The 24,368-nt window shown below is 29.4% G+C and overlaps 1 protein-coding gene across 5 annotated transcripts in view; it reads right to left on the bottom strand.

Moving 5' to 3' along the window:
* Positions 1-1,934: 1,934 nt before the first annotated feature.
* The window catches only part of IntS10 (integrator complex subunit 10), a 44,416-nt gene continuing 21,982 nt past the window's right edge, over positions 1,935-24,368 (bottom strand). The window contains exons 12-15 of one of the 5 annotated variants that reach the window (XR_012756108.1): positions 22,119-22,381; positions 18,016-18,170; positions 13,521-13,861; positions 5,491-5,859 (exon numbers count right to left, since the gene is read on the bottom strand). Coding sequence is in view for 4 of the 5 variants with exons in the window: in XM_075363265.1 (XP_075219380.1) it covers positions 5,816-5,859; positions 18,016-18,170; positions 22,119-22,381 (462 nt within the window). In the remaining variant the exon portion in view is untranslated. Of the gene's footprint in view, positions 5,200-5,490; positions 5,860-13,520; positions 13,862-17,499; positions 17,930-18,015; positions 18,171-22,114; positions 22,382-24,368 lie in introns of those variants that run through there. The other 4 variants (XM_075363267.1, XM_075363265.1, XM_075363268.1 and 1 more) reach the window with 4 other exon arrangements.

Genomic DNA, 24,368 nt, shown 5'->3' on the forward strand with positions numbered 1-24,368 from the left:
CAGTGAGAAAGTTATTTAGAAAGGAAGGATCACTTGGCTATATAAGGGACCAATCAATAAAATATTTTATTAAGTATTTAGTTACAGATTCTTCACAGACTGATTTTTTAAAAATAACATCATTATTATGTAGTTGACATACTATGGGGAGATGACAGAGGTGAAATGTCCTACCCTAAGAAGTCAGACTAGTAGTGATTTTAAAAAGGGATTTGACCCTGCAAAACCCATTACAGTATTACTCTCATTTATTTTTAAAATATATTATAAAATTTTTATTTGTAGATATTTCAAATATCTGTGGAAATTTAAGAGGGAGAGAGGAAAGTTCAAATTAAGTACATGGTTTCTTCCCTGAACACTTTCATGGATCTTGGTTTCCTCCAAAATATGCCACTAGATCTGCTTAACCACAATCTTAAAGAAAATTATATTAAGGATGATTGCTGGCTGTGCAGAAATTATATAACTGTGGTAAGGATTCCTTCATTTCTCTTTTGGGAACTTCTGGGACTCTAAATTATTACAGGGTACAGGAAGAAGTGAAAATCGCTCACATACAGTCCACGACCACGATCCATGGTATGCAGCTGAGTACTTCTCAAATGAGATAAATCAGAACTCGGACCATGAGTATCTCCAACTGGAACACCATATTGTTATACACTGAAATGATTTTATAACTGAAGGGGGCTGTAATTTAAGCCAAATGGATTACCTTAGTTCCTAGAAAGTACAAATGGCATTCAACTTTTGGTGATTATCTTGCAACACAAAAGTTGTCTGCGTTCAGAATTAAGAGAGGAAGACTAAATTTACAGTAGATGGGATTTTTATCTATAGTCATCTTAAGCATTCCACTTAAAAATTTATTATAATACACATATTTAAAAAGTATATTTTCAAAAATTTGTATTCTACCAGTTCTACATTGAAGGTATCCTGACAATCAAGTTTACAGCTTTAATACTATTTGTAATAGAAACATATGAGGGACAACTACATAAAAACAGTTAAGATGAAGAGGAGAAAGATGACAGGTGATGATTACAAGCCTGCTGTATAAAGGGCAAAATGGATATGAAATAACTACTAAACCAGAGCACTCATTTATAGATGATTCTGAATGCTGGCTCTTCATAGGATTTTTCAAGTTAGTCAGATACTTGAGAAGGAACCTGAACATTGCTTATAATGGTTTGGAAATGTCATGAGAACACTTAAAAGTTCTTGATATTCCTAAAGAAACTTGCAGACCTAGAAGAGCCCTTCACATAATTTTTTAATTTAGTAATATGGAGATGGTATGAGGTGAAACTTTGACGACCCAGAATCATTTGACTTGGCTTTAATTGGCTAAGAGTATATTATCCAGCCAATCTCTGAATATAAGCAGAAAAGGCGATAGTTAAAAAATAAAGGATAAAATAAGAACACAAAAATAAGTAACAGCATACTGTCTCCCACGAGTAATTCGAATAAACTGGTATTATACTCATATGTACATTACTAACTAAAATATACAACAGAATGTGATAAACAAACAGTTCTGATCTTATGAACATCCTAAATATTACATGATCTATTTTTAGTATTACATACAATAAAATGATAAAATAAAACTAATGATAATTGTTATAATCCTGCAAATACATCACACAAAAGTATCCACATTCCATGAGGTTCCTGGAATATTTTACAGGGCTGTAGAATAACTTATTATCTGATCAAAAAACAATAAATTCATACAAACAATTAACTAGAAGTGGTTGTTTTTCAGTTTGATCAATTAAACATTTTTCCATTTTCTGGCCTTAAAGATAAAAGTGAATTTATGTGGATTAAATCTATATAAATTGTTCATTTCATACATAATTATACTTACACAATTTTAAAAATCAAGTTAATGAATTCATTGGTTTTATGGTTTATAAGATAACATGAAATTTTGTAAAACATTACAAAAAAACTTATTTTTCACATCTTCTGGAAAAAAATGTTATCAAAATAAAAAAATTTGCAGAGAATTTAATTTTCATAAATTAGTATACTGTTTAATAAAAAATTATCAGTGTATCCTGAGTTGTATTTTATTTAAAATAATAGAGATAAATTATCCAGAAAATATTTTTACATAAAGAACTATGCTAGTAATATTTATTTCTATTATAAAATTTTTGTTTAGTAGTCCATTGTTTTGCCATTACAATCACTAAAGTCTCTGTAAACTGAAAAGTATTTTGGTAAAACTGGTGCATTGTATTTTTTCTTTTTTATACTTTCCTATAAGACATTCAGATTCGTAATCACATGCTCAAGAGTCTTGACTATAGAAATGAAATTTTAGAACTCATCATGCTTTTTACTGGAAAAATGAATAAACAGGACCAATCCAAGAACATCAGAAAATTCAATAACATATGTAAATTGCTGAGCTAAAATGTGAATTGGGTGAAGAATTTGAACAATCAATGTAAATTTTTCAATTTCAACACTTTCAATTTTTTTGTATACTACTAGGAATTTCATTATTTCCTATATATATATATATATATATATATATATATATACTTTATTAATTAGCTTTAAATAAAATTTTGGTATTGTTTTCTCTATTATTTTGGACAAAAATACGACCTAAGTATACTTGTGTAGCTTGTCCAAGCTGAATTGGCACAGATCTGATGAACAGCATAGCTGTATATCTTGCTGCCTAATGAGCACAGCTTTATAATACTACTCGATTAAAGACAGAATGTATATGGTACAACTATTGTTTATTCCAATCAATGAACAAATTCACATCTTATATTTATTACTTACTTATTTAATCCTGAGTTTATATATTATTAGATTAATAATTTATTTCTTTATTAGATACTGAAGTAGATATGTTATGCAATATTATGCACACTAATCGACTGTTACTGATTAGTGTTTAGGCCTAAATGTATTTATTTATAGTTTTATAATTGTATAAAATATCAAAGTCAAATAAGCACTATATTGATGTTTACTGTTTATGCTATGCTCTTTGCCCTTTGTTCTGGGAATGATGAACAACCATATGCCAGCCTAGGCTGAGTCATACGTAAGAAAAATTTATTTATTCAGGTTTATATAAATAATAACTGAACAATGTTCATTCTAAACATTCACATGAAACATTAAATCTCTAATTATACAAACAGTTCCTGATTCATTCAGAGACTAACTTGTTTTTGTAAATGATTCCGTTCTAATTTGTACTTTATTACAGTTAAAACTTCTCCAGTTAATTGCGTGTATCCAAAGAGTATAAGGTTATGTATGATTATAGTGTTCTTTGAGTTTCAATTCTTGAAAGTAGTTGTAGTCTTAAGCGAAATTTAAAAGTAATTTATTCGCGTTAAATTTCTTATGGTAGTGAACTAATTTTATTATGTCTAATTTACATGGAAAAGGCATTCACCGCCAAGGGAAAGAAATTATACACAATGTTTTTAATTACATGGCAGGAGATACTGCAGTTGGAATGTTTGTTAGTGACCTCAAAAAAGTTGTAGAACGTGTTACATCTGCCACAGGAGTCTCAAAAAGAACAGTTTAATGAATTACTGGTGAAATAGCTTTTGGAAAAAATTCATTTCTCCTTGCAAAGGAATGGGGTGCTCATGTCTGCACCCCACTCTTTAGGCCATTCATCACGCATACGAAAAAATTGGCAAAAACATTAAATTTTTAATTTGAAGCTATGAGTTTCACATAATCTTACATATCATCATCAAAGCTTGTTATCAAATCCATTCTAAGATACCATCCTAAAATTATATTTTACCTTTTAGTGTGTTTAATTTGAGAGTGGTGTTTAAAAACTTTTTTTACATATTTTTATTTTCTACTCTTTAATCTTAATACGTTTATACTTTACAACTGTGCTAGTGCATAGGTTTGAGCATATTTAGTGAAAGATTGGATTGGTATGTTTTATGGTGGGTGAGTATAATCAAAACATAAGACTAAACGATTTGATTTCTGGATAACCAAGATCTGGTTGATCAGGAGTGTACCCGATGCATTAAACAGTTAGCACTCGACCTGCTGATACATACACTGTTTGAATCGTGAAAATCGGACAAGCGATTACAGAGATATTATGGTGGCACCCCATCGCACCCCTCCCAAACTTCTGAACGGCGTCCCGGAGGCACTTGAAAATATTATCATCTAATAGGTACCACTGGGAGTGGAGAGATACATTTGAGGACATTCGAAACAATTTTTCAGAGTGCTAAGACTGACCGTTTTCCAGATATTTACGACCTTTGTCTGAAAATTCAGATCCAGTTAAAAGTACTAAATTTTCCCAAAACTTCAGTCACTACTGTACAGAATTTCTAGTTGCAACTGTATACCATAATATATATCTTACTTAAAATTTCTTTCACTAAGAAAATATACATGTGAATGAGGTTGAATAAGTTCAATGAGCATTTTTTTTCACTTAGCAACTTAGGGGGCATCTTAGTGACCTGAAAATGTTGCTAAAATGTGTTGTCATCAGGAGCAAACATGTATGCAAAATTTCAGAGTGAATGGATAACTGGATGTGCTTCAAAATTCGACTGAAAGAATCCATACCATAAATGAGGTTTCATAAGTTCAAGGGGCATTTTTGTCACTTGGCAATTAGGGCATCTTAGCGACTTGATAATGTTGCTAAAATGTGTTGTCATCAGAAGCAAACCTGTATGCAAAATTTCAGAGGGAATGGATAAACAAAAGAGCTTCAAAATTTGACTGAAATGTTCCGTACCATGAATCTCACATACATAGTCCAAGAGCGAGTTAATATAAGAGAGGTAAAAATAAGTTAGTTAAATATTTGTGTACTGCTTTATTCGGTTATGAATTTATTTTTTTATATAAATATAAGACTAAAAATAGTTAAAAAATTTATGATCTGAATATTTTTATTGATTGGAATAAACATTAGCATAAAATATATATTTTATATATATATAAATAAATAAATATATATATCCTAAATTAGTAGAAAAAATTAATTAAATTAAAAAATTACTAAAGATAAAAAAAATTTATACCATACAATTTATTGCACCGTATGTATACTGTCTTCCATGAGTAGTACATTATAGCTCCGCACTACCTAGGCAACCATTGCCTAGATCAGATCTGTACCAATTCGGCTTGGACAAGCTATAACAGTTTTTTTAATGGTATTATTCAGTTACTAATACAAGATGTATAACAAACATTTTTTATTGTGAATTTATTATAATTATTTTTTCTTCCAAAAAATTACAAAAAGGTAATTATTTTTGGCCAATTTTTATGAATTTTCAAATGATTTTTCTCAAAATGTATTCAACATATGATATTAAGACTAACTTTTTTATTTTTTACATAAAATTATATCTAAAATCATATTATGATTATTAATTATCATACAATAATAATTGTTATTATTATGTTGTAAAATTCTTTCAGAAAACCTGAAACATCTGTAAGTATATATTTATAAAATACATTTTAAAATAACTACTCATGTTCTATTTTAACCAAATAAACATCATTTCATGAAAAACTAATGATTTGCCTATTAAATTTCAAAAATAAAATGCTGACCCCTAGTTTGCTAATTAACTTTTTACATAAATATACAGCAGTGAACATTTTAAAATGAAACAAAACAAATTAAAAATAGATTTATAAAAAAAATTAATACATCTTTTATTACACGTTGAAGTTTTAAAATATGGGGCTGCATTCATTCTTGCATTGCTGTTCAGGCTGTAATATGTCACAATGAACATCACAATTTCATACCATTAGTAGCATTCAATTCTTGTTCTGTCTCTGGAATATATTCCAAAAAAAAAAGTGTTAACATTACAAATCTGAAGCACTGGCAAAGCAAAAAAGTAAATAAATAAAGTAAAAAAATTACAGAAAAAATCTTTTCATAGAAAAAAAGATAAAAAAATGAGAGCAGCAGAAAATTATATTAACAACTTACTTAATAAAGCATGGGATGTTTGTAAGTTTTATTCCATGTTCAAAGATCGTTAAGTTATTATTAAAGCTCTTCTAGAGGTATGTTAAAGATTATGGGAGTGGATGGATCTATTAAATTTATCCAATGTATCTATAAGCAGGTCTTGAGAAGATTATACCATTATATTTTGGCAACCTTTAATAAACATTAAGCTGTAATGCTCTAATAGTAACTAGTCACCTTCAAACCAATTAAAAATCACTTTGATTTCACAGTGTAAGGGACAGACTGGGAATATTGTGGAGGTTCAGAAGCCTTCTATACCCCAACTATGATCACGGGATCAGATCAAAAGCTGTAAGCGCAAATTTCATTCTGTCAAAGGCCTTAATCAACCTATTAAGATGTCAGATGTCACACACACGGGTATACACTGACAGTGTAGCAAAAGTGCAGAGGCTTATTATTTAGTCCATAAAAATGTCATTATTATCAATTAAGGAAATAAATACATAGAGAATATTGTAAAATTGCAGAAGTTTATGTCTGACCATTTGCTATCAAAAAAGTAACTTACATTTATTTGTGAAACAAAAACCAACACTATTACATTCAGTACACACAACTTAAAACTTGTATTTACATATTCTTCAGCCAAACTTAGACTCTGTCACAGAGCTGCATAAACTTTTGAATCCCATCATCATAAAATTCTATCTCTGATTTGAGACATCTTCCACAATGTAATGCAATTTATCATTGTCAAAGTGTTGAGATGCAAACCGTTTCATGTTCATGAAGAAATGGTAAACAGTAGGTACCAAATTCTAACTGAAAGGAGGTTAATCAAAAGCTTCTAAATTGAATTTAAACACAATGCTTGAGTATGCTCAGTAAAACAAGAGCAAGCATTGATATGAAAAAAAAGCACCACAACTAAACCACATTAAGGGGATTCTGTTGAACAGCCCTTCTCAACTTTTTTTAACAGCTTAAAAGACAGTTATGAATAGATTATGGAGACACCTTTTAAAATTAGATTTCTTTTTGTCCCAAAAGACAGTTGCCACAATTTTCCTGGCAGAAAAGATTGCTGATACTATGAGGTTTTGTTGGTGATTGTTTAACTCATTCTGATGATTAATTTTTTGTGTTTTCATCTACATATGAAACAAATCTTATCACTCATATTAATTTTGTCAAAAAAAAACTTTCAATGTTGTAATGCTCAAGAAAGATTAACGCTGACCTATCCATTGTGTCTTGCTGTTGGGGAAACAGGTTTAGGGGAACCCACTGGGCATAAAACTTACAATAGTCTAGCATTACTGTGATCAATTCAAGTGGAACTGAAGAAGAGAATCTGAGGAATTAAATAAGGAAGCTCTGGAACTATAAATCACTGGTTATCACAAAGTAAAGATACTTAATAAAAATTCTAAACCAATTCATCATTCACAACAGTCACTTTACCACTTCTCTCTTCATTGGGATTGATTTGCCCACTCCTAAGCACACCACACTACTCACACTCATTATATTATCTCCATAATATCTGTAAAGTTGGTGATTGATTCCAACCAATTTCACAGTTTTTTACAAACAATTTTTGCCATTGCAGTGTACATTTTAAACAACTGATATTAAATGTGTAAAAAAAACACTGATCTCTTTCTATTACTGCTAGAAATGTAAGCACACAACTCTGATTCACTAAGATGGTGTCTTTACCCACCACTCCTTGTGTGGTAGATTTAAAACATAAATTACTTTCCTGAGAACTCTTGGATAGAAAAATACAGACTACCTGGGTCTACACTAATAGGATAGACATACAATAAATAATAACAAGGAACTTTAGTGATAACCATTAAGGTTACTTACATTAAAAAAAAGAAGAAATGCAGGGGAGTTTACTGATTGATCACAGGATACACGAATAACTTCATATGATGGAATATCACTAGAAGTTTTAAACAAACCAACCTTATCCTATTTATAATGAAGATTAAACATCATTTTTTGGTATAAAACTATAATCAGAGGAATAGAAATTAAAGAATTTAACAAAGTTAAATATTTAAGTATGTCAGCCTTTATAACTTAAGTGCTAAAGTTTCTTAACTATAATAATTATTTTTTTATTACTAGTAGAATTTTTCTTCAGTAGGGATTGGGACTGAAAATATAAAAGGCTTATTTTCAGACCAAAGGAGTTACATAATGGTATAATGTAGTTTACTATCTAGTAATAAAACTAGAGCAGAGTAAAACAGTTGGTTAGGATTCAAAGCTTAATTTATCTTGTTTTAACACAAATCATTAGCAGTAAAACAATTTTGACAAAGGAAATTATACTCAATTTAGTTCCTTAACAATTTCTTAAGACACAAGTAAGATTTAGAGTTTAAATGCTGCTATTAATCTACTGCAACGATCAGAATTCTGCTTATTTACCAGAAATCAAATATCATTGATAAAGTGGCTACACTAACTGCTCTCAATATAATATCAGACCACTCTTCTCATTCGTTTGAAATGGGACTGAGTACAAATTTACAGAAAAGAAAATTATGAAAAACAAAAGATAGTTAGGTGTTTAACATGGATGGATAACTTCTAAAAGACAAATGACTGTTATTTATAATCAAATTCTTTAATTTAAAATATCAGTCTTATGGAGATAGTAAAAGAACGAATAGAAATTAAAGCTTTTACAACAGGTATTTAGGGTTTGAATGACACATTTCATGTCACTTCTAAGTAATCACTGAAGTCATACTGCTCAGAAAGCTTTAAGATTTTAAAATATTAATTCAAGAGGGATATGGGGATAATTTCATAAAATCCTAAAATTGGAAATCTTATATCTTAATTCACATCACTTTAAAACATTCACTTGTCTGCAGAAGTAAATTTATTATCTTTGGTTCAGTATATATCAGAAAGAAACACTACAGCAAGACTTTGTACATAGACTACCAAGTATCTAATAAGGCTTAAATACCTATAATAAGTAAACAGATATAAAGCTATAACATAGAAAAAAATGATAAGCATAAAATGGAAAAGTAAGAATTTCTAAGCAATTATTAGTAAAATAAACAAGAAAGCAGAAAATCATTAAACAAAAAAGCAGTTAGAATAATTCTAGTTGGGCAGTAACATGTTTTAACAATATACTACATATTTTAATAACCTGAAATACAAAAGGATAAAATGACAATAGCAAAAAATACACTCAATAAACAGTTGTCCTTACATTATTGAAATAAACTAATTAATGCCAGTACCAGTCATCTGTGCTGTTGATATGTATGATTGTATTAATGATACCACGACTTTATTACTTAATATGTTCAGATCAATAAATCCATCTAAGTGATACAATTACAAGAAACTGTTCTTTAGAACATGATTAATTGTTTATTTTTTTCAATGAATAATAATAATGTTTTCGGAGATATTTCCATAATCAATTTTTTATAAGCAACACTGAATATTTATACATTCAGCATTATGTTCTCACCTTACAAATTAGAGGGGGGACTGTTTAGGGGTTTTATTTTGTTATGTTATGAATGGTGCTTAGAATCTTTCGTACTTTCATACAGTGCTTTGTGTTCATTTTTTGTGACAGAGCTATTTCACTACGATTTTTTTAAAGTTATATAAAATTCTTATACACCTTATTTTATTGCAGGTAAGTAAAAACTCAATTTCCTTTCATTCATTTTAATTAATATTACATTTAGTTATTTGAAATATTTAAAACAATATTAATTTTTATGAATATTTTAGCTTGAAATTTTTGTTTTCTTAACAGCTAAAACATCATTGTCGTTAGTTTCATTTTTGTACTTACTTAAACAGATTAGATTTAATTAATTAATATAAGATAAAAAAGAGTTAAATAATTAATTATATTTGAATTCATGATAAATTTAGAATTTATGGATTTGAATGCAATTTTCAATCAATTCTTTTGGGCTAAAAATGAACAGTACTTTTTTATTTTTAGATATTTTTATAAAATGAATTGCATTATTATTTATTAATGTCTTTTACATGAATAACTGTTAGCATACCGTTACATGCATGCGTAACTGTTAGTATACAGATAATTTGTGATATTCAGCTTAACGGCCCACTAAAAATTTTGATAAAATATTTTAGAAAAAAAATAATTTTTATAATAATAGAACCTAATACCTGAAAATGATAAATAATCTCAATTTAAAAATTTGGATTTCAGCCTTTAATAAAAAGAAGCCCTACTGTAATTTTTGGGAATCAAATTCAGGAGTAAAGTTAGTGGTTTCTTAAGTAATTTAAGCTGGGAAATAGGATTAAACAGGTCCCAGTACTGTAACTCCAGTACTTTTTAACATATCCAATGTAAAACACGAAATTTGGTGTTGAAAAACAATTTTTTTTTCAGGTTTGTATTGCAATGGCTTTGTTAAATGACTAATAAATGAGAAAGATTTAATAACAGAACTTGTAGAGAATTCAATTCTGAGAATATTGATGTAAATATAGCCAATAAAAAGTAAATAAAGACTTAAAAATCATTTTTTTATTGAAGCAAAACAGATAGAAAATCGTATTATTCTTTTTGTATCTAATAAACATTCTTCAGTATATCAACATTTATGAATGGAAGGGTCGCTTCCAACGTGTTTGTTTTCCATTGAATGCCAAGTAAATCATCGTGTTACTGATGGAACATCATTTGATTCAGCATGCTCAGCGTAGCCCAGGCACTAGTACAAGGTGAATTCCATGTTGCACTAGTTTGTCAAAAAACAAAGTGTGGAAAGAAAATCTATATCTTTTATGCCTGCAGAAGGTCCAAAATTTGTGGCCAACAGATTACCCCAGCAATTAGATTTCTGTCATTGGCTTCAAGGCAATGCTGATAAGGTAAGACAATCCACATGGTACTGTGGAAACTAGTTTACAGCATAGATTTCACATTAATGTTCGATGTGGCATTATTTATGACAAAATTCTGGGACCATTTTTTTTTCAATGAAAACTTTATAGTAGATACATACATTCATTTCTTGAAAAATAATTTGTTGGCTCTTTTGAAGGATGTACCTTTCAAACTAGATTGCAAATGATTTTCTAGCATCATGGTGTAATGCCACATAGAGTACATTCAGTAGCTAGAAATCACATGAATGCTAGTATCATAAACTGGATTGGTTGTGGTGGACCAATTGACTGGTGACCATGATCACCTGACTTAATGTCACTAGATTACTTCATCATTTGAGGCCAAATGAAAATGATAGTATACCAACAAAAAGTTAATACTAAAGAATTACACATTAAAATATGAAATGCTAATGAACTTATACAAAACAATCCTGTGATGATACAGAAAGCCACCAGCAAAAAATGTTACGTAGGGCAGGGTGATGTGTATGTTATGGAGGGAATTCGAACAATTATTGCAACTGAGGTTTTTTATTCTGTTAACATTTAACATTTCATGTATTTTATTACTTCGTTTTGCTATATTATGAAAAATGTTTATTAAATATGATTTTTTGTCCATTTTTTTCAATAAAAAACTGATTTTTAAATGTTTTTATTTACTTTTTATTATCTGTATTTACATTAACTTTCTCAGAATTGAATTTTCTACAGTTTTATTACTAAATCTTCCGCATTTGTTAGTCATTTAACAAAGCTATTGCACTACAAACCTAAAAAAATCTTGTTTTTTGACACCAAATTTTGTGTTTTGTCGGATGTTAAAAACTACTAGTTACAGTTCTGGGACCTGTTTAATCCTATTTCCCAGCTCTAATTACATAAGAAACCACCAACTTTACTCCCTTAATTTGGGTCTCAAAAATAACAGTGGGGTTTCTTTTTATTAGAAGAGCTGAAATCTGGGTGAAATCTTTTGTTAGCTGTAACTCGAAAAGAAAGTGTTTCCAGATCTATATTTATTTATGAACTTTTTTCATTATTTTCACCAGTAGAACATGTTCTGAAAGTTTCTATGTGGAACACCTTGTATATGAACAACTATTATAACAGTGTATTCTTAACTGAGAAGCTACTGTTGTGCAACACCTATGGCTCTAGAATTTTATGTTCTACATATAAAGGTAATCTCCCAAAAGTAATTAAAGAAAAAATTAAAATTGGGAATACTGTGGCATGAGAATATGTGTAAATAAACAGAGGATAAAGGAGAAGCACATGCCATTTACAATGAATTTGAGGGAGAAGTAGCTCAAAATAAGAGACTACATCTAACAAACATTAAATGATTGCGGAGTGAAATAAGAATAGGTTGAGAGACAAGACCAGATGATTTCTTATAAACCATCCTTCCCAAAATACTGAAGTGCAAAAAATTAGCAATTAGCAAAACCTATTTCCCAAATTATGTTAGTTAATAACATTATCTTTAAAACTGGTATAGTGTAAAGAGAATCAATTTGCACAATTCATTTTAGCATCATTGAAACACTATTTCCTTGAACTACTATTCCAGAAAACCACCAAAGCAGCCTAACAAAACTTTTCATTTCACTATATATAAATCTTCCAAATAAAACTACAAGAAAAGTAAATGAAAAAACTTTTAACTTTTTTATGAAAAAGTAAGAAGGAAAAAATTTAAAGATGGCTTTCCTCATTGTGAAGGTACCCTTGGACTATGTTAAGAATGGTTTTAGGGAATCCTAACACAATCAAAATTCTAACAGTAAAAATAAATATGGACAACATAACAATTTACAGAATATTTTTATTTATAAATAAAATGAGTTGACAATATTGTTTTAAGAAAATGAAAAATTCAAAACCTATTTCTAGATAATTTACTCCAAAAATGATATTACAAATTTTTTTCAAAAACTTGTTTTATGCTTTTTAGTCATACTTTAATCAAATTATTATCATACATTGCATGAATTGCAAAATTTCATCAATCAGCAATATCAGGAAGTAAAGGAAATCAAGGATCAGGCAATATCAGGAAATTAAGGATGCAAGATTTGAGGACAAACATGAAACTGCCAGGAGGTATGTGAATCATATGGAGCCAAGTGAACTGCCAAACGTTGTGTGCTGTACAGAGCTGAGTGAATCATCAGGGGCTATGTGGATCATACGAAGCCAAGTGAATTGCTAGGAACTATATGAATGGTATGAAGCCAAATATCATACTGCCCGCCAGAAATCATCTGTGTGTTTATTATATATACAGTAAAACCTGAGATAACGGAATCCTGTCTACAATGGAAAATTTCCCTGGTCTTGTGAATTTTACCAAAGATATGATGTTAACTTTCTCTGAAATAACGGAAACCTGGTTGACATGGAAACTGAAAAAATCTCATGAATTAACGGAAATTTTTTTTGAGAATCATGTAGAGTACTGTAATTTATGCAAAAAAAATACGTATACCCATTTAATACATTAAGTACAGTACTAAAGTTTCCCATGATATAAAAATAAAATATGTATGCTGTATAATACAATACATACCTTTTTTCCTTTTCTGTTTTGCCTCCGGAACCACTGTCAGCTATTACTTCAGAGGATGATATGTATGAGTGTATATGAAGTGTAGTCTTATACAGTCTCAGGTTGACCATTTCTGAGATGTGTGGTTAATTGAAATCCAACCACCAAAGAACACCGGTATCCATGATCTAGAATTCAAATCCGTATAAAAGTAACTGCCTTTACTAGGATTTGAATCTTAGAACTCTCGACTTCAAAATCAGCTGATTTGCAAAGATGCATTCACCACTAGACCAACCCGGTGAGTTAGTATTATACATATTATATACAGTAAACTGAACTACGCTATGTTACAAATTACCCTGCATAAAAAAAAATAAAAATTAGTCAAATCAGAGTTGTAACTGATAAATTCACATTTAACACTACATAAATGTTTACATTTTCAGTAACTCATGGCCAATCATAATAGGTAATGACAGACAGACAATTTTTTGTTGGAGATCCGACAAAAAATCATGGATGACGTCACATATTATGGAAGAGTGGTTGCAAGGGTTTAACACAAGAATAAAGCAGCAAAATAGACATGTTCTTATCTTTTTAGATAAGAACATGTCATCCAAATATTGCATTAAGCCATGTTAAATTAGCTTGGTTCCCAACAAATACTACAAGCATTACCCAGCCTATGGACCAGGGTGTAATTAAATGTCTCAAATTACATTATTGTAGATTTTTAATGAAATTTCTGTTAGCAACTACTGAAACTGTTAGGTCAACTACTCAACTAACTAAATCTATATCAGTGTTCGATGCTATAATTTGGCTGTTAGAATCATTTAAATGCATATCGGCAGAGACGGTTCAACACTGCTTCCAAAAAGCAAACTTTCAAATGCAAATGGCTACAGAAACGAAACTTATGATGACATTTGATGACTTGCAGGAAGGACTGCTCTTATGAAAATATAACTGCTGAAGATTTTGTTAACATGGACAACTTATTAGAGACTGAGGCTAACATAGAGAATATAGATAAATTTATTGACCACCATCGAGAGAAAACTGATGAAGACAAAAGTAATTCCGATGATGAGGACCGTAACAGTAATGCTACAACAGTAATGAACAATACTAAAACTAGATCATACAGTGCAGTATTATCCAACCTATTAGACCTTCAGGAATTTTCACTTACAGCAAATGACACAGAGTTGTTTAATATAATTTGTAAAGCCAGAATGTTGACAGAAAACAGAGTAGCTGAAAGTAAACGTTCAGTAAAAAAAAAATAACCAGTTCTTTTTCTTATAATAAAGACTAAATTACATAAAGAGTAGTAATAAAGTACATTTAGGTTAATTTAAATTATGTTTACTTATTAAAGTGTATTAGTTTAAGGTACTGAAATTCGTTATACTTCAATACTTCAAAATTATCAGTTCCTAAATTTAAGATTTTTTAAATTAAAATATGAAAATTGTTGTACAATCCAGTATACTGTTCTGTACGTGCGAACATAAGATAGAAATTTTGTGCTTATGAATTCGCTAACAAACTACTGTACGATCCAATGGAGTTCTGGTAAGTACACTACCATATTTTTTTTCTTTTTAATTGTATAGTCTACTAGTTCATCCCTGTTTTCACCAGAATCTTGTTCACAATGGAAAATATTTTCAGTCCCGTGAAATTATGTTAACTCAGGTTTTACTATACATGAGTGGTGGCAAAATTTCAAATTTAAAACCACAAAAACTTCCTGTACCAAGTTTTTGGCATTTTTTATGTCAAACGGCTATTGGATTTGTAATCTGCAACTTCAAAAACCCCACACAGCTGTTTTGCAGATTTTGCAATTTTTACACCCGTACCCTTAATTTATCCTCGTATGGGCAGATTTTTGCAAAAGTAATGGTGAAATATTGTCACCTGACCTTAGTAACTGTGTAAAATTTCATCAATAGGCAATGTCAGGAAGTATGTTAAATTAAGGATGTAAGATTTGAGGACAAACATGAAAAAAGAACATTGTGAGTTTAAGAAAAGCAAGTAATTATTATCCTTTTGGTAATTATATGAGATATTTAAAAAAATTATAGTTTTTATTAAAAAATTTACATTTTTAAAGATAATTAGCATTACAAAATAGTATTTTTAGAATTTTAGTTCAAAATAAGTTCAATTTAAAATAAATTTTTATAGCCACTGTTTAAGAAATCTACTGCAGCTTACACAGAATAATTAATATAAGATGGAATTTACTTTTAATTAATTACTGTTAAATATCAAATGCAATATTCACTTTCTTGTAGTAATTATTTTATTATAAGAAGTAAGTGCACCTATGTGCACATGGCCAATCTTAAAATGCAACCTTTATTTCTATTTTTTATTTTATTGTTTTCTTTTGTCTCTTTTGTTAGTGCACAATTCTTATAAATAGCTGTTTATGGTGAAATAAATAATTTATTCCTTAAATCATTCTTTTTATTTTATTTCACCACTTTACTTAATTTTTTAAATTTATTTTTCTAAATATGTAATTATTATTAATTACTGAACAAATAATAATTATACTATAAAATTTAAACTCACTTATCCATAATAATTGTAAGGAATAATTATTTTACTACAAGATATAAAGATAACAGGGGAAAATTTATTGTTCAATGGAATTCAATTACTTTTATTTGAACATCAATTTCAGAAAAAAAATAAATAATAAATATAAATAATCTTTAAACATAATCTTAAACTTACAAAAATATGACAATGAAGTAAATAAAAGAGCAATATTTCAATACTAATATATGATGCATAGAGTAAACATAATTTTAGATATTGTCATGATCTACTTGTTATATATTTTTTTTCTTATTTGCCAAGATATATTTAAATTTATAAAACTCAAAAATTAAAAAGAGTACAAAGAAAAAAAAAATTGAACAGCTGCTCAGTAACTACGCTGTTTACTTGGCACAAAAGTAGGCAGCTGGGTGGGATAAATGTACAAACTAACAATGCTGAATTTCAATGTCATCCTGCTGTCTTATATCTAGTCAGTATGTAAAAAAAATGTTATACAACTTTTTAAGAAGCAAGTATTTTTTCAGAAAAAAACATTGGTGATATTCTAATAGCGTATTAAATGCAAAATATGGAAAAAATTCAGCCTGCCTGGTGGGAGGTATGCTTTATATTATGTAGCATTGAAATAGTTAAGTCACCGGGTTGGTCTAGTGGTGAACATGTCTTCCCAAATCAGCTGATATGGAAGTCAAGAGTTCCAGTGTTCAAGTCCTGGTAAAGTCAGTTATTTTTACACAGATTTGAATAATAGTTCGTGGATACTGGTGTTCTTTGGTGGTTGGGTTTCAATTAACCACACATCTGAGGGATGGTTGAACTGAGACTGTACAAGACTACACTTCATTTACACTCATACATATCATCCTCTGAAGTATTATCTGAAAGGTAATTACCGGAGGCTAAACAGGAAAAAAAAAGAGCATTGAAAGAGTTAAAATATTACATGTTATTGGCGAATTTGGGTTTTTCTGCAGTCTTAAGGTAGGTGTATTTTCCCAGTTAAAATTTTTCTAAAGGCACCTTTTTCATTAAAAAGTGAAGAATGACTTAATAAGGTAAGAATATCATCCTCATACTCTACTTCTTAGGTGGATTTATTGATCTGAATAATATACGTATATTCAGAAAATTAAATTTTTAATAATTAACTCAACTTACTGTTTTTCAATTTTTCTTATATATGTTTATAAATTAATTAATTTAATTTAAAATATAGTAATTAATATATATTAATTAAATATTAATATATAATAACTTAATTTAATATATATTTAATTAAGTTAATTTAAAATGTTTATAAATAAGATAAGTTAATTATTAAAAAAAGTAATGTTAATACTATTCTACTACTGTTAGGATGCTTTACTATAAATTATACATATATGTACTACAACCCACTCGGTGATAAATAATATCATATTCATATTTTATATTGGTTTCATTTCAAATTTGTTAGAGGCACAGAAATGTGCTACTTTATAAAATAAAATTTTAAGATGTAAAATCATGTAAACACTGATTACTGTCATCCAGACAGCCTCTTTTACTACTAGAGTATGACATGGCAAGCAAATGAAGCAGACATTAAACAGGTATATCATTACAAGATATTAACATATAGACTTATATGACTTATAGACTTCATTGTCATCAACTTTTCAAAATTCAACAAAATCTTTTCCTTTAAGATCCTTTCTAACAATAATGAAGCATAACACAACATAAAATTATATATAATTGAAGCTGACATTAAAATTTAAAGATTGACTTCTCCAAGGCAATGTTTGAATCTCATTTTTCTCAGTCAATCAATGCTGAAATTTAAGTCTCTCGCACTGTAACAAGAAAATAATAAAAATAAGCAAATATAATCTATATTTTTGTTATGAATCCAAAACTAAAAACTTTTCTTGTAACGTACCCAAACAATGTTCAAGAAGATCTTTTTCTGTTGTAATGAAACGCATCACAAGAGAACTGATATTTTCATTCCAACGAGCTGTTTGCCTTCTCATAGCCATTTTAAAATCTTCTTTAGCCCCTTTATCCACACCTCGAGTTGACATTCTTCTTTGACTAAAAATAAACAAATAAATAAATTTACAAATTAACTGGTTGTTACTATAATAATTATCGCTTTAATTTCATTTGAATATCACATTTACTGAACACAATGATAGTCAAACCAATTAAGAAGCTTATACAATAAAGCTTCTTTTATTAAAAAAGAACAATAAAAATTGGGTAAAAAGATGTTGGAAAATTTTGGCAAATGGATAACTGGAACTAAGCTCAGTACATAAAATGTATGTCATGTTTGCATTAATCACATTTATAAAAAAATAATACAAGAATATATTAAAAAATAAAGTCAAAATATACAATTTGTTTTCATATTATTATTATTATTATTATACGAATCAATTTTACAAATTAAATATTGCTTTTATACTGAAGTAACACATGCAACATACAATATGCCTTTTAAGTTTTTAGATATGACCATTAGACAACATTACTGAGATGAGACATTACTACTGTAAAATTTGCCTGTCAGGTTGTAGGCAACTTGACATGTGACACAAATCACTACTGAAACTGACATAACCATTAACAAAATAACAAGGACTTATGACAGGTTAGCAAAGCAAAGTAGGGAATGAAGTGGTTTATTCTTGCCTTCTTCATTACAATGTAATAAATATCTGTAATATCAGAGAACGTAACTTTGACTGCTGTATTTCTTATCTCAGGTGATTTATATGCTTTAAAGAGCCATAATAATGACTGGGAATGTTAGTATAAACCAATAAATTAACCACTTTTAGTAGAGAAAATACATATAATACATTACCTCAAGTTTAAATAAATAAAAATTTAATAAAAGCTGTACGGTCAGATATATAGACTCAGAATATAGCATAAACATATAGGTTAAAAGAACACGCTTTTTGTTTGATTGCCAATTCATAGCTTTTTACCAGTGCATAGTATTAAGAACTGTAACAATGAAATACTTTAATTTATCTTTTATAACATTGCCAACACACACAATTATTTAATTCAGAACCGATTCTAACTAAAACAGCATTATATAATACTATGGGCTTGGCATTTTTTGTAAGTGTGGCATTTAAAGCGTGCCACACACATAATAACACTCTAAGTGTTAAAATAAAAGAGAGGACATTCACTCTATTTTTTTTTTTCAAAAAATGATGACTAAAATTTATATAAATGTATACAAAACTAATTAAGAAATTTGCTAGTGTCAAAAATTGATTTCAGAATCAAAATTAATTATTAAAATCATTTATATGGAGTGTAGTGTTTTATGATAGTGCAACATGAGAATGCTGAAAAGGTGAGATAAGACTAAGAAAAGAAGAAATGAAATGAAAACAACAAACTCATTTACTAAATATGTAAAGAATGATGTTGGTCGCTCACATATTAAAGTGTACAGGGTTAGTTATTTGATTATAGAAGAGAAGTGTAGAAGGAAAAAATTATAAAGGAAGAGAACATTGGAACACTTACACTATATAATAACAGCATATTTATTACATATACATTGAGGTTAAGGGACTAAAACAAAATATAATTGAACAGAAAAGTCCAATACAATAGTCAAATGACTTGATGGCTAAAAAAAAAAAAAAAACAAATTAAAATAGTAAAAAATAAATAGAATTAGAAAATTGAACTCAAAAATATGCACAATTATGATCTCACCTATTTTTTTGATTAGGTAATCTGTCTTTACCTGATAGGCAATTCAGCCATTAGGCTTACTGAGAGATTACCAAAAAAGAAACTGAAACAATTTCGAAGTAAACCACCTTGGCAGATACCAAAGATGCACCGAGGTTCTTCTGGTCCTGGTATCCTCAGAATGGAAAATCTAGAAGAATCAATCCTGCTTTCACAGACCCATTGACAAGGAAGAAGGGATGATCAAGCATAAGGAAATGGGATGGGTGGTGAAAAAGAATGATCTACCAATCAAAGTAGATCAGGGTAGTTTACTGTCCTTCCCAGGACTCAGGATCTAATATTAAATTACAATAATCTTGAAAAATAATTTTAGTTACCTTCAATTGTTAATTTTAAATATCTCTGTAATATCTGTGCATTTGATCATATCAAATGGATTTGTGAATTTACAACTTTTATAGTAAAACATTTCTCATCAGGTTGTTATTATTTACAGAGGATTTACTTTCACTGTGTTCTTATTTCTCTTTACAAGGAATATGTGGGTACAAGAAACTTGAACCAGATTTTCATAAATTTCACTTTCTAATTACAGGTTGTGGAAATACAGCACGGGTTACTAACATTCATTTTGTAACATTAAGTTGTCTTAAGATCAGCAAAAACAGGCTACGGAGTTCTTCATTTTTTAATGGTGTTTTTTTTTTGTCCAATCATGCAAATTTTTTTAATAAATTTAACATTTTTTTCAATGAATTGCTTTTATTCATTGAAAAACCAACTCTTAATGCTTAGGTTGCAAGAGTGCAACAGAAATTCCTTTTTTCCAATTGTTTGTAGACTCACTTTTCAATAAATTTCAATTTGTTACAGTGTGGTGATGATGATATGTATTCTACAAACATTAATCAACAAGATAGCAATTCAACAGACAGTAAATAATAATAATAAAGAAAATTTTTATGTTTAATTTTAAAAATCTAGTAAAATAAGATCATGCTGCTTGGTGCTACTAACATCAATCAGCCTTCATTTGCAGGTTATTCATATTATGTTGAAGCAGCTGGTATGGCAGTAAAATCAAAAATGATAAGTACTGTTGCTAATGATGAAGACAACCCAAATGAATCTGTGAGTAGTAAAACTAGCAATACTGACTAATGAAAATATTCTATTATTCAAACAAATGTCTTTTTATTACACCATTATGTAAACTAATATGTACATCAACATATTAATTTATGTTGATGTAAATCTTATGTCGATTTACACTGACATAAGATGTTCTGACATTACATAATAAATCATATTTACTTTGGTTACTTGCTAGCACCAAAAAGCTGCATCCATCTCCCTATAAGTTGATGTGGTTGCAGCAGCAGTAAAAAACACAACATAATTCTGTTCCTAGTTTAGGTCAGATCAGATGAAATATGTAACTTTAAGTAAAATTATGTCTAACATTTTCATTTCAAGGGCTATGTTTTGTCTGAAAATAACACAGGGAAATGTTTCACACATTAGAATGTGAATCCTACCTTCAATTTGTGCAGTATTTTTTCTAACCGACTTGGACACTAATAGCTCAAAATAGTATTTTTTGTTTCACCCTCATGAGGATTAACAGTGTCTTACCCCAGGTTTCAAATAGCTATTAATGAATACCTAAGAAACATGAAAAAAAGATCAATATTTTGTCTTTTTTTAAAGCTGAAGTTACCTTCACATAATTACAGAAGTTTTTGAATTCTATCGGTCATTTATAACTATTTAATACATAATTAACATAATACGTGTAACATTTTTTGCTTTAATTTATTCATAATTTAGAACCATGAAAGCCAAAAAAACTATTAGTTTAAATAAATTTATAAAAATACACAAACTATAGAAGAAACTGCATATAAACGTGTAAGTCTATAAAACCTAATGAGCACCTACAATTGAACAAAGTGTAAGAACAAAACATACTGAAAAAGATATGAAATACATATAAAACAATAAGCTAGTTGGTAACCTAAGCAGTGCTTCAGTGATGAACCAAATAGTCAGTACCTTAAGACTTGTGAAACACTTTCAAACTCACGTACTTCAGTAAATATGATTTGTTAAAAATAAATTTTCATTTAAAAAAATTACATGATTGGTAATGAAATATACTAAAATTCTAATAAAAAAATTTCAAGGAAGTTGAACAGGTCTCCAGCACCAAAACAGCAGCTAACTGGAATGAAGTTGATTCAATTTTTTATTGTGTAAAATGCACAAGCAAACATATTTATTTACATACTAATGTAACTTACTTACTTAATGAGTTGGTTATTAGAGGGTATCATTATATCAAGAGTAACTGATCCACCATGCTCTGTAGATAAGCTCATGAACTCTTCTAAAATTTCAATATTAACAATATATTTCATAAATAGACTATAACTAAATCTCCTACTAACTCTGATATGCTCAGTAATATCCTTAAAAATGTGCTTTTCATTAGGCCAATCCAACTGAAGGAGTACAAGAACATGTCCATCAGTTAAACCATTATCAACTCCTAAATCAGCTGAATTTTTCTAGAAAAAAACAAAATTAAAATGTTAAGGTCAATTTTAAAACAGCTTAATTTAATTTCATCATAACTATTTAAAAAACAAAATAATAAATTACAGTAAATGTCCATGACAAGTTATTGCAAATTCCTAAGTTTATAGTGTTAAAAAATTATACAAAAAAATTAATTACTATAATTGAATTCATTTGGAAATTTTAGTACACCCACCCCCTGTAGCATGTGTAACATACCACAGTCTAACTAGAGTCTTTTCTAACATTTCAGAGAGCTTTACTGCAACTTATTATAAGTGTGATTACATAAACAATAGTATAAATACAACAGACATTCTTTAGCTACACTCTTCGATTTGAAGGTCTTTCAAGAAATACTCAGCTGATAATAATAATACCAGCTGAACCAAGCAACACCAGAGTTCAGAGAAGGCAGGATTCGGATACGGTGGGCTGCCACTTAGAAGATAACATGCAATTGGAAGCATGGGAATGCCCCATCACTACACACACGAACAAGAGAAGTACAAAGTTCAAAATCAAACCAAAGCAAATCGCCTACATTTCCACACACAATGTAAACTCACTCATGCAGACTAGTAAACTAAAAATAATAGCTGACCTAATGGACTAACACAAAATTCTCATCATGGGTCTACAGGAAATAAGAAACACAAACCAGGATGCCATGGAATCTCAAGGATATAGACTCTACAAAGGTATACCTGGGAAGGAGTGATGAAAAATCTCCCACAGTTTGGAACAGGCTTTTTAATCAGGTTGATAAACTCCATACAAGCATCTATAGATGCTTTTAGGGTGAGTGTTGAGTTTCTTGGGTATTGTGACTTGAATTCTTGTATTTTTAGTTTACTAGTCTGCATGAGTGAGTTTACATTGTGTGTGGAAATGTAGGCGATTTGCTTTGGTTTGATTTTGAACTTTGTACTTCTCTTGTTCGTGTGTGTAATGTTGGGGCATTCCAATGCTTCCAATTGCATGTTATCTTCTAAGTGGCAGCCCACCGTATCCGAATCCTGCCTTCTCTGAACTCTGGTGTTGCTTGGTTCAGCTGGTATTATTATTATCAGCTGAGTATTTCTTGAAAGACCTTTTATGGTTGACTGTCAAAGGGTCACATGTGGTGGGACTGGGTCCCAAGTTACAACTCTTGATGTGATCTAGTGAAGTGATAGTGAGGTGTGATTTGATGATAAATGAAGCTATGAAGTTTGCTTAGATTCAGTTTACCAGATAAATTTCTCCGATTTGTTCCAGATATATCCAGGTGCATCTCATGGAGGCTCAATCCGACTTTTGTTAGTCTTTATTTTGGAGAAAAGTTACAAAGTCTGATCCTAAACATAACACCTGAAGCCTAGGTGTATAGCCTAGGTGTAGTTATAAGCCTTAGGTTTATAACTACAACTGCAATATTATTCTGTTAGCCAATATATCAAAAGTACATGTTTTTTGTATTCCTGCTACTTACATCAGTCTATGAATTAGTATTCCATACAGAAGATGACTGACTGCACATTCTGCATCACAAAAATCAAGACATGCTCAACAGATTTTGTCTCACATAAATTCAATACAGCATCTTCAGGAAAAAAAGAATAGGGAAATGAATCGAATTTGTTGTTTCAACTGGTTTTGTAAGAAATTAATACACAAAACATGCAATTAGACATCGAGTAAAGAAGCAAATACATTCCTTAGAGGTATAAACAAAATAATTGCCCAAAAGAAATTTAATAGCAGTGAAACCCTTCTCTGCCATGCCAATCATGTATTAAAAAAATTGTAAAAAAGACTTGTTAAATCATAATTCACTTAATTTATAATACTGGTTTAGAAAAAAACTTTATATTTACAATCCCATTATACATGGAGTCTATCAACTTTGAAATAGTTCCGTTGGGAAGCCATGCAACATTTCAAATGGTTTTTCCACACTTCAGAGTAGTGTTAGAACTCAGAAACCGGAATATC

The sequence above is a fragment of the Lycorma delicatula genome, chromosome 4 (assembly GCF_047948215.1).
Source record: "Lycorma delicatula isolate Av1 chromosome 4, ASM4794821v1, whole genome shotgun sequence".
NCBI classification, from domain to species: Eukaryota; Metazoa; Arthropoda; class Insecta; order Hemiptera; family Fulgoridae; genus Lycorma; species Lycorma delicatula.